Source organism: Mercenaria mercenaria, chromosome 3 (genome assembly GCF_021730395.1).
Source record: "Mercenaria mercenaria strain notata chromosome 3, MADL_Memer_1, whole genome shotgun sequence".
NCBI classification, from domain to species: domain Eukaryota; kingdom Metazoa; phylum Mollusca; class Bivalvia; order Venerida; family Veneridae; genus Mercenaria; species Mercenaria mercenaria.
The window spans coordinates 32,478,606-32,491,072 of NC_069363.1; the positions used below are offsets into that span (position 1 = coordinate 32,478,606).

General features: G+C 38.2%; 2 protein-coding genes across 2 annotated transcripts in view; one reads left to right on the forward strand and one right to left on the reverse strand.

Annotated features, from left to right (window-relative positions):
• LOC123525156 (translation initiation factor eIF-2B subunit gamma-like) overlaps nucleotides 1-3,654 on the reverse strand; it is a 27,131-nt gene extending 23,477 nt beyond the window's left edge. Inside the window, exon 1 of the mRNA XM_053538128.1 lies at nucleotides 3,549-3,654. The gene's annotated coding sequence lies outside the window, so the exon portion shown is untranslated. The remainder of the gene's footprint in view (nucleotides 1-3,548) is intronic.
• LOC128555871 (uncharacterized) lies at nucleotides 2,196-11,222 on the forward strand. The gene is made up of 2 exons (XM_053539650.1): nucleotides 2,196-2,445; nucleotides 8,794-11,222. Exons 1-2 carry the CDS (start codon nucleotides 2,196-2,198, stop codon nucleotides 11,220-11,222), a joined length of 2,679 nt encoding a protein of 892 aa, XP_053395625.1.
• Nucleotides 11,223-12,467: the final 1,245 nt, after the last annotated feature.

A 12,467-nucleotide genomic window follows, 5' to 3' on the forward strand; every position in this document is an offset into this window, starting at 1 on the left:
AAATGTTATTTGTTTTTTCATTTTCAACAAAATTTGAAATGTAAATGACCCTTAATCTCTAGAAAAACGGAGGTCCGTACCCCTAGAAAACACCTAACAGGCTTGTCTAGAGGTACGGATCCGTACCTCTAGAACAAGATTCTAGAGGTACGGATCCGTACCCCTAGACACTTCCAAAAAACAACTGAAGTTCACAAAATTGTAAATTTGGATAAATGCAAAAATAGGAGTGAAGGCAAAATAAAAATGAAAGATGTTATTGATTTTTATGTATTTCTTTTATTTTATAAATACAAATACAACACAATCAAACAGAAATATGGAAAGTAGGCAATAAAACTACAAATAGCATTTACAGGAAGGTATATAGTATGCATATGAACAAATAGGTCCTTAATCTAACTAAATAATCAATATATCGATGTATCGTCGATATTTGTCTTCTGATATATCGGTATCGCCGATACGCCTAAGACCCAATCAATGACAGCCCTATTTCCATAATTGTTTCCCCGTCACGTGCTTTTCGTTTTGCTTGCTCCTGTCTACATTCACTTCTAAACAACCTTTTACACTCTTTCATTTGGATGAATAAGTGATTATTTAAGTCCATTGGTTTATTATGTTCTGCCCATTCCCTAAATGCCTTCTTTGAATCCCTTAATTTTGACGCAATTTCTTCAGTCCAGACAGTTAATTTTGGTTTTGATTTCATATTTTTCACTTTGACTGAGTGTTCATCTACCGTTAATTTTACCATCTGCATTAATTTCTGTGAGTACCGTAGATACCCGTGTATAATGCGCACCCGTGTATAATGCGCACCCCCGATCTTAGTCCAAAATCCTGGAAAAAAAAAAAAAAAAAAAAAAAAAAAAAAAAAAAAAAAAAAAATTTGGTCAATTTTGAGGTGGATGGAAAACGAAAGTAGAGTTTACATCGACACCGGTAATAAATTTTATCTCCACGGCGGAGAGCAGCATCGGTCTCACGGTACTATCGATTTTTGTTTTCTCGAAAATAAAACCAGTAAATTATTGTTATATTTGTTGTTTTACCTTTTTTAATTCACTATTTTGAATAAATAAATAGCAGCTGATTCAATATTTCGGAATGGTATCTTTCAAAATGACATGAGCTTCTCAATTTAAACTGATAACAAAAGGTGTGATAGTCTTTTTGTCACGATCATAAAGCCAGTAATTACCGGCAATCAACGTGTCACCTCGTGTCAATTATGTTGTTCACAGTTTGATCTCGGTTAAAGATAATTCTCGATCTTTAATTAGTAACATAATTTTTGTGATTTATAAACATTTCTTTCGTCAAAATACTTTTAAATTTATATGAAATTAATTTTGTTTGAAAGAAAAATAAACAATTCGATCTTTTACGGAACGTAACGGCAATCTTAGATTTTAGCGGAGACAGTAAGCGCGGGGAGTAGTTTCCCTTTACCAAAATGGCGAACATCGGTAACAAACTTGTTTTGAAGTTGGAAAATTGTCTATACCTGTGTATTATGCGCACCCACGATTCGGGGGTGGTCCCGGGGGTCAAAAAACTGCGCATTATACATGGGTATCTACGGTACTGTTCAACATCTTGCGGCGTCTTCATTTCATGAAAATTTAAATCAATAAGCTTTTCTTTCAAAGATTGTTCGTATGCATCCCGGTCTACCTTATTCCACTTAATTTGTAACCTAGTAGACACTTTATCTTTTTTAACAAGTTTTTTGTTTAACAATTTACACTCGACAGATATATTTATTGGATGATGATCTGATAAGTTCATTACAAGGTCATTCAGGATTTTCTTCTCTGAGTATTCCAAGTTGTTACTACAGACAAAACAGTCAATGCGGCGAGTATGATACATACAAAAAGAAACAGTGAATTTCGACAGCTTCATGCATAGAAATAAAATTCCAGTTCCCTAGCCTATGCACAATTCTATTGTAACTGTGGGAAACTTATCAGGTGGAATCAGTCTATACTTAATGATATTTGCGACAATAGCCAAATAATATTGTCTTGCAACACCAGCAACGTCTTCTCGTGCTGCCTGCGCCAAGGGAAATCACTCTTGCTGTGTTCTGTGTTCAGGCTATTGTCCCGTAGGCCATACCATACCAGACCATACGCGGGCACTACACTCCTCCCCGTCCTATTAAAAGGAGGTAGTCCTACACCATGGAAGTAGTCCATGGTGCCTTAGACCAAGGAACTATACCAAGGTCTCTGCTCATAAATATGAGATTTCCTGGGTTTAACCAGTACTGGTATTGTGTCACTTCAGCCACAATACCACCGCTACCGGCGACCATGGATGATGGATCTCCGCATCCACAGTGCACCGAGATCAGCCCCTACGGCTTAAACAGACTCAGTTCTTCTATAGATGGTCATTGCTATCATAATTACTGTTCCTACTCCAAGAATGGTCAGCAGCCGAACATTTACCATGAAACTATCTTTAGTCAAACAGGCGGCTGACCCTTACCTCACTCAGTTGCCTCTAACTGAGCTTTGCCTAACAGAGGGATGGCTAAGGTAACGTTACTGCTAGTCCAAGCAGAGCTCAAGTCTCCTCTGTGACAGAGCCTTGCAGTGCCTGCCCTATCCTAGTAAAACTGTGTGAGGCCATACTTTCCTCGTCTAGATTCTCTTGGATGAGGCTTCATCAGACTAATCTGTTTAAGAGTCCGAAAGAGGGAAGGCTATGACTGAGTTCAACAGCTTCCTCCTTTAAGCTTTTCAGCATACCAAGATGAATGTCATCTTGTCCCAAGTCACACTGTCATAAAACACAACCTAACAGAAGAAACTGTTCCCTGTTTCACCGATTTGACTCGGCCGCTGGACTGGCACGAAACAGATCGGACCATGCTGGATCTGTCCTACCTTGTTTCCAATCCAAAACAAACAGCAATTTCTCATTCTGTTTCTGCTCATCACTCAGCCCCACTACCATGAACCATCAACTACACAGTCCGTTTTTAGACTGGCAAGTTGGCCAAGCCTAAAAATCAAATGTTTTGTAGCGATTTATTGGTCGGCAAAATATGGGCTCGAAATTAGCCGCTGCCACCAATATTGTAACTGTGGGAAACTTACCAGGTGGAATCAGTCTATACTTTATGATATTTGGGACAGTAGGCCGTACCTGACCATATGCGGGCACTACAATATTTTGACTAGAGAACCGGTTCCAAATGAATAAGTTCGCCATCCAGGGAACTGATTTCGGTTCTCTAGCAACTGCCCATTTCTAAATTTTGTTACTGCAATGACTTCCAAACATGACCAGGTTCTTCCACATAGTAGGAAGCACCTAATTTCATAGGATTCCAAAGCCATACGCACAGACGCGTTTTCATGATTAACGTAGACTTATGAACATGTACGAAATCGTTTAGAACGAATGTTAACTATACCGCATTATATTTAGCTTCATATTTTGCTGATAGAGATGGTTTTAAACAATGACATCGGCAAAAGCTACCTGTACATAGAAACCTTTTTTCAAACTTGATCAAATTATACCTGACAGCTGTCTTGTATATTTTACCCTGATGCAATTTAATAGAGTAAGTACAACATCGGTGATTACTACAAAAATACCCTCGTGTAAAACATCCATAAGACATCACATAGAGCGTGACGTCACACATTCCGTCTGTCAGTGCGACAGTATGAAAGCGCTACCGTAGTGTACACAATGTAAGACATCATAGGCTGAACACCAGTAAATCCGGCTGTCTATATGGGTTATAACGCATTTAATATTTGTTGTTCTTTATTCTGTATAAAATTGACCTATTTCCAAAGACCGCAGCACACATCAGGGCCCATTTTAAATGTCTGTAACTTACATTTTCTTGAAGAATATTGTCAGTGCTAACTAAAAATCAAAAGAAAAGTGGGGGTCATGTTTGATGCAAGAAAAATAATTTCAGTCAAACACACAAACTGCAAAATCAGCTAAAATGAGACCCCAAATTATACTGGTGGTGTATGATCTACGTTTTCATGAAAAATTTTGTCATGTTGTTATTTCATTATGAAAATGCTACCTACATGTCAAGCATAGATCTGTCATGTGATTTTAGCAAAAACTAAGGACTATTTGTATTCGCCATTATGCGACTACCATTTTTTTTTGCGCCACTTTTCTATTTAGTGTCTGTATGCCTATATACTAAGAGTTTTCGACATTTTCTAGAATATCAGATTTTCAAAGACTTATATATTCCCATAAAGAACTATATCGCTACTATAGAAAAAGAAAAAAAGTAAAGGGGCGTCAACTTTTATCTAAGAAAACTATAGTTCATTAAATACAAAATTTAACCTGCTGAATTTACTCTTTTTTTTTGCTTCTTTCAATGTCTATTTTCTTAGGCCGCTATTTTTACCTACAAGAACATGCCGATTTCGTTAGTTTGCTACACATACAAACTGAGACTTGGAAGAGTAAAAGAAAATACGATGCTATTGAGAAAGAGCATGAGGAAAGGAAAGACAGTCACTATTTATATCTGGAGTACTTTTGACTTGACCAGCCGGTAGGCTTACATTTGAACTGGGAGTTATAAATCTCAAAGATAAAACATAAATTATTACTTGTAAAGTTTCAAGTCAGGAATTCAGAGCCAAATCGACACCAGATCTGATGTGAAATACAACGTAAATGAGACAAAGATTTGAAATGTTAAAGTCTAAAAAGAGTGTTTTCGGCCTCCCGACCGACCTTAATTAAATCCCGCCGATCTCAAATTTTTCCCTATTTTAAAAACAGTTAAAACCTATTATACCTTACCCCAGCAATTTAGTGGCACCCATTTACAACAGAAGCGACCGAGGCAAACGCGATAAAGTACCTTACCTACTGCTTTAAAGTAGGAGCAAAGTGACCAGTAGAAATTTGACTGGAATAGTCACTTAAATTCACACGAGCTTGAAAGTCCAGGATGAGAAGAATTTCACTTTCGGGTAGCAAAATTTAGAAATTTAGATACTACGTCGAACTAGTAAAACGTTTGTTCAATATGTCAATTGGATGGGATACTTAAGCCTTTTAACAGGACCATGCCAGTTTCAATAGCCGGTGTAAAAAGTCTGTCATACTGCAGTGTACTTTATTTACTAGGTTCAGCATATTTGGACTTCGCTTCTGAAGTTTCTTCATTCAGAAGCAAAGATGACCCTCGTTATAATTCTTGAATAGTAATAGATGGAATGTTCATCGAGCTACATCACACGGTGTCTATATTTCACAACTTATTCCGTTTGCAAGAGCTTGCTCAAAGTTAGAGGATTTTAATGATAGAAATCTTCAAACCAAATAATTATAACAACAGGGTTACCGATAACAAACTACGGAAGGTTTTCACTAAATTTTACAACAGTTTGTTCGAACGTTTAAAGAAATAGAGCACAAACCTTTAAAAACTCTTACACACCCGCATGCTATGGGGATGCAATTTATAAACTTCGAAGTATTTAACATAATTCTGATTTTAATCAAATATTTGTAAGATGTATAAAATGCTTATCAAATTTTAAAGTGGATACAATGCAAAAATCGTTGAGCACAGTGCATGTTTGGTAATTGACCCTCTACGTTTAGTCACTAAGTTTTCCTATTTGATGGTGCCTTGACTAATTAAGTGTAAGACTCTGTGATGCTTTTCTCCTAAATCCTATAAAGACGGACGGAGACGGAAGGAGTGGAATTTTTTTCTTGCAGTTTGCTTAGTCGAGCCCTTAAAAGTTAGGTTCTTGATGCTCTGACTTCAGACAAGTTGTTGAGTACATTGGTACAATTATACCTTAGATTGACCCTATTTATATGGGCCGTTCAATGAGAAAACCTGTATTAGTGACAAAAAATCAAAATTGAGAAAATAAAATATTCACGAAGAACATTCCTTTACCATTCAAATCTGAAAATTTGAAGTAATTATCTTTACTATTTTAGGAGGGCATTTTGAGACGTGCGTTAGACAGATTGCTAGACAGATCAGTGAGTAGTAAAGGGTGGTGATATGGTACATATCACCCCCAGTAGGGTACCATATCACCATGCCACGCCATAGGCCCCATTGTGAGCCAGGAAATTTATGGTACCGGTACCATATCACCCCCAGTAGGGTACCATATCACCATGCCATGCCATGCCATGCCATAGGCCCCATTGTGAGCCAGGAAATTTATGGTACCCTATGGGAATTTAACATAGGGTACCATATCACCATTTAGGGTACCATATCACCATTTAGGATGCCAGATCCAGGGTACCATATGCTTTACCAGTAGACAATAGAGAGTTTGAGATTTCAACCTTCCCCTACCCCTTCAACGTCTCTTGCGAAGTTAACGTATGAAGTTGAAGTTCGATGAAAATTCCTTGAGATTTCAAACTTTAAAATGAACCTTACTTCTTTTAATCCACCCATTCAATTTATTCGTAATTATGATCGTTTGTTTTCGTGCATTTTGTTATCAATTGTCCGAAAGGGCAGGACTTTTACAAGAGATTTTAAAAAAGAAAATTAAATAAAAACATTTCAGTTAATATAATCACCGCATGGACATTAGAGCGATTACGATAAAAAAAAAATGAAACAATGTGAACAACGTTAAAACTCGTTAGTGTTGCTCCGAACATTTAGGTTTTATGTAAAATGATGTTAGTATACAATGCACGGTTGTAAATCATACATGAGAGGAAATAAACCGAATGATAATCATATCAACGTATTCTACTGTTGATGGTGTTTCTGAAAGAAATTAATGTTATTTTTTTTTAAAACACCAACTATTACAAATGCATTTCTCGATATACTTTGAAGTTAAGTTAAATATATGCGATAAAGCAAACACAAAAGGCATGATCATAAAATATAAAGGACAGATCATCCGTCATGCTGTTGACTAGAATTTCATAGTCTTTCTTAAAAGTTTTCTTACTTTGAATTGGTACTTTGAACATCGAATTGCTTAAAAGACGCATTTTAGTTTTAGACTCTCATAAACAATGTACCTGATGAAAATCTAACCCTTTAAAAGATATGTTGATAGCGAAACAGTCAAGAAATGTTAGGTGGGGACGAAAATTGTCACACAATATAACATGTGGGCATATACATGTATTTGTTTGAATATACTATTTCATAAGTAAATCATGTGCAGATCCAGGAATTTTGGTTAGAGGGACACCAATTTTAAAACCCATTTCAGTGGGGGGTGGGAGGGTGGGGTTCACACCGAGTTTCAAGACCGATTTTGTTTTGTAAAATGTAAGAATCAAGGGGGGGGGGGGGGGGTGGTTGACCCACAATGCCCCTCTACTAGGCCCTGGGTCCGTGCAGGTAAAGAATGAAGTCATCCCATATGGCTAACAGGAAACTTCTCGCATCATGACATCATTTATCTGAAATTGCCTGATACTTCAGAAGAATTTTCCGTCTTACTAGTACCATTCTATGTTTATAATTAAAACACAATTGTCGTATTAAGTGTCCGAAAACAACGGATTGATTTAATTTGGAAGTGAAAATAAAATATTCCACCAAATGATAATCGCGCGTTATTATTCATTTTTCAAGTAAAATGACTGTCATGCCATGTGCCTCCATCCAGATTTCAGTCTTTGATGCCGAGTATGTGGACAGAGTAGATGTAAAAGGATTGAAGTTTTGACTTTCGTGATATCACATTTTCGGACGTTCAAAACTTCACTTCATACGTCAAAAAGGCCCATCTGGTATAATCGATACCGCCTGGGGACAGAAATATGCCGTAGAAGTTAAAGTTTAGACAAAATCTCAAAGTTTCTCAAAATCAGTTTATAACTTCATACTTCCAGGTTCAATTCAATGTATTTAGTTAAAATCATTAGCCATACAAAACTTCATTATTCTAATACTTTTTGATAGTGTTTCGCAGCAAATTTAGTCTAATTATACATGTGGACAATCGAATAACTTAATAAGCAGAAATCCTGAAGCTAAGCTTTTTATTTCACATAGTAATAAATAGAAGTCTTAGGCTTACTTGATATTACATGGAAAACTTTAGTAGCAACGTCTGATATAAATAAAATACACGTATATCGGTGACGTTTTACTCCAAATATATATGAGAGACGTTGAAGGGGAAGGCGAAGGTTGAAATCTCAAACTCTCTAATAAGAGAAAAGGTACTTTCTTTTTTAAAAGAAATGGAGTGGCCCTGAAAAGGACCGTTGTGTTTCTGAGTAGCATCTCTACTCAGTGGTGCTATCAGCAGGGGCTCTTTGGATGGTGCTATCAGCAGGGGCCCTTTGGACATAGGGGTAAACCCTAACAACCCTGACGTAGCTCCGTATCTCTCCTCCATTCTCTGCCTTTCTGCCCGTCTCTACTGTTCTCTATCTCTTAAGGACCGGATGATCCTTAATGCCTCATTCGTTCTTCGTTGGGTGTCCCTCCACCTCTCTTCTTCTCTCCTTAGCGTATTGAGAATGCTGTTTTGAGGAGCAGCAGCTTGGTTGTTGATAGTACATGGTATCAGCCCCATCTACTTTCTCTACAGGTGCATAAGTTTTGCTTTCCATCTTGTCTCTTCAGATTTCAGAGATCAACTGATGTCGATGTGCTGGCAGTCCCCGTATTTATAGGATTTTTTTTCAAGGCCATCATACCAGCTTGGTTTCCGTCAGTATAAAAGGACTGTCAACAAGGGATTTGTATCATTTCTGCCTAGGCAAATATGGTATAACCACGTAAATTAGTACCTTACTCAGATACTTCGAGTAGCGGTGAAGATGATGAAGAAGAACTAAAGAAGCATCGTTTATCATTAACTAAAAAGAAACAAATATTAGCTAGTAGAAAAGAACGGCGTGAGGATTTAGAAGAAAAACGTAAACAAGCAATGCAAGATCAACACGATGAAAAACGACACGACCTGGCAAGCAACTACTTTAACATTACACCTAGAATGGAGCGGAAATCAAGAAAATTCAAGACTCAAAGTAAAGTGTACGAGGTCACATTCAAACCGTATGACCAGCCATATGACTTTACCTACGAACTATTCAATGCTATGGTAGACAAGATGAAAGAGGAGTGTCAGACCAAGCCTGGAGATAAAGTTCGAGTCTCTATTGATCATCCCGGTTTGAAACTTGGAATACACGTCCCATTTGACAATGCGTCAGCAGTGACAGGAGAAACTGTACTTCAAGAAATTGAAAATGTCATGCAAAGCAATGAAGATTTCAATATTCATGATGGTCAACTACATGCTGAAATTACTCCTATTCCCATGCCTGAAGGATCCGGCAAAGCCAGACGAAATATGCATCATGGATCACATGTCACTATAGAGAACATGACTCAACTTAAACGGAGTGTCATGCAAGTTGACAATCCTAATGACAGCATATGCTTGGCACGATCCATCGAAGTAGGTATATGCCATGCACAAAAATCAAATACCGAGGAATGGAAGAAACGATGGAACATGATACGACAATCCAAGAAAAGTTTACAGCAGAAGGAAGCTCAGACGCTATTGGATAGTGTTGGGATCGGATACGACCAGCCGTGCGGAATAGAGGAGTACCAGAAAATCCAGACCAAACTCTACCCAGACTACATTATCAAGGTTCACACGCAAAATGTTAAAGGTGAACCTTTGTTTACCCCACCCACCATGAGGAAAGGGAGTAAAGTCATACACGTATACTACCACGGAGGACATTATGACACCATCACTTCGATCAAGGGATTTTATGGACATAGTTATTATTGTGAATACTGTGACATTGGCTATAACAATCTAGAACAACACAAGTGTAAAAACATTTGTCAGTGTTATTCAACGGAATCTGGCGTACAGGTGGTTTGTAGTGACTGTAGGATAACTTTTAAAAGTGTTGAATGTTATCACAAGCATAAGCAAATCACAGGTCACAAAAAGAAAAGTATTTGTGAATCCATATGGCAATGTCAGTCTTGTCATGGTATTGTTGTAGGTACAAAGAAAAGTCATGTTTGTTCAGGGTCTAAGAAATGTAGATATTGTAAGGACATTGTTGGACCTAATCACGAATGTCATATACCAAACTATGTTTCGCCTGAATCTGAAGGTCATTCAGATTACATCTTTTTTTATTTTGAGAGTCGGTTCGATACAAGTGGGCACATATTTAATTTTTGTTGTGCTCAACGCTTTTGCGATGAATGTATCCATAAGGACATCATTGAACTGTGCGATCACTGCGACAGGTTACCTGAACCCAGGGATATGTTGTTTAGGGGTGATAATACCGGGGCCGAATTTTGTACTTGGTTATTTAAACCCACCCACAAAGGCTCCACGGTCATAGCACACAATGTTCAAGGGTATGATGGTCAGTTTACCTTGCGGTATATTGTCAGTCATACCACAATCAAACCCGAGGTCATCATGAATGGAAGCAAACTCATTTCCCTGAAATGTCATGGACTGAGAAAGATTGATTCCTTGAGCTTTCTCAGTATGCCATTGTCAGCTTTTCCCAAAACGTCTGGTCTTACAGAAATGGTTAAAGGCTATTTTCCACATTGGGCCAAAAAAGCTGAATACCAGAATTATGTGGGACATTACTTAGACTCGGAGTACTATCATCCAGGCGGTATGAAACCAGAAGCCCGTGAAGTCTTTTTGGAATGGCACCAGGAAAAGGTCAACACACAGTCCATCTTTGATTTTCAAAAGGAAAAGTATTGCCGATCAGATGTAGATCTTTTAAGGAGGGGTTGTAGTGAATTTCAACATCAGTTAATGGCTAGTGACGATATCAATCCTTTTACCGAATGTGTCACTTTAGCTCAAGTCTGTTATTGTGCCCACAAAAACACATTGCCAGAAAAGAGTTTGGGTATAATTTCAGATGCAGGATATCCAAACAAGACCCGTTATTCCATTAAAGGCGTACGATGGTTACAGGCCGAGGCAACTATCAGAGGAAAACCCATTCGTCATGCACTGAACGGTGGAGAAGTCCGTATAGGTCCTTATTCTGTTGATGGGTACAATGCAGAGACCAACACGATGTATGAGTTTCTAGGGTGCTGGACTCATGTGTGTGAAACATGCTATCCAAAGCGTGAAGTCAAGAATCCTTACTCTTTAAAGACCATGAATACATTGTATGTAGAGACCTTTTCAAGATTTGAATGTTGAAGAATCAAGGGTACCACATTGCATACATTTGGGAATGTAAATTTGACCAAAAGTGCAAGGAAGACACTGAGAACAAGAATTTGATTGATCGGTTCTATCCCCATATGGAACCCATCAAACCCCGTGATGCCCTGTTTGGTGGACGTACCAGTGCAGTCACCCAAAACATGAAGTAGATGAAAGCACCAATCAAGAGACCAAGTAAGCTTATATTTGTTCACTGTATCTTTATGTGAACAAATACAAAAATATCCCCTACATCACCCTGTCATTCTAAGTCAGGAGGAAATTGATATTACAAACCTTAAACAATACAGAGGTTTTGTCAAGTGTAAGATGCTTCTCCTCAAGATTTATGGTTACCCGTCTTACCCATGCATTGCAACAATAAAATGGTGTACACCTTGTGTTATACATGTGCTGAGAAAGAACTTCAGGCTTGTACTCATTCAGAAGAAGAAAGGGTCTTGGTTGGGGTTTGGATTTCTGTGGTATTGAATAAGGCTTTAGATCTAGGTTACAAAGTCCTTGAAGTGTATCAAATCTGGCACTTCAAGGAATGGAGCGACACTGTCTATAAGGAATACATCAATAAGTACTTGAAAAGGAAACAGGAGGCCAGTGGTTATCCCAACTGGGTCAAAACTGAGGCCGATAAAGACAAGTTCAAAAGCGACTATTTTCAGGCCGAAGGTGTCATCCTTGAAGATGTGGAGAAGAATCCCGGCAAAAGGGCCGTGGCCAAAACCATGCTCAATTGTCTCTGGGGAAAGAATGCCCAAAACAATGTCTTATCCAAACCGGAATACATTGATAAGCCAGCCAGGTTATACGAGATCATGGCTGACCCTCACAAAAAAGTCAACTACTTTGACTTCTTTGAACATGATGAGTTTTCTCTGATCAATTATTCCGATTACATGGATATGTCAGAACCCTATGCTGCAGCCAATGTGGTAGTTGCAGCTTTTGTCACTGCCTATGCTAGGTTAGAACTGTATTCAGTCCTGGAACGTTTAGGGGATCGGATCTTGTATTTTGACACAGACAGTTGTATGTACATTTATGACCCTGATAAATATAATATTCCCATTACAGACAGTCGATTGGGAAAGTGGACTGATGAAGTACCCAATGGAAGAATTGTCAAGTATGTTGCCCTGGGTCCTGAAAAATACGGGTACGAGTACATTGGCAATGGGGAACGCCACACAGTGTGCAAGGTCAAAGGCATTACCCTGGATT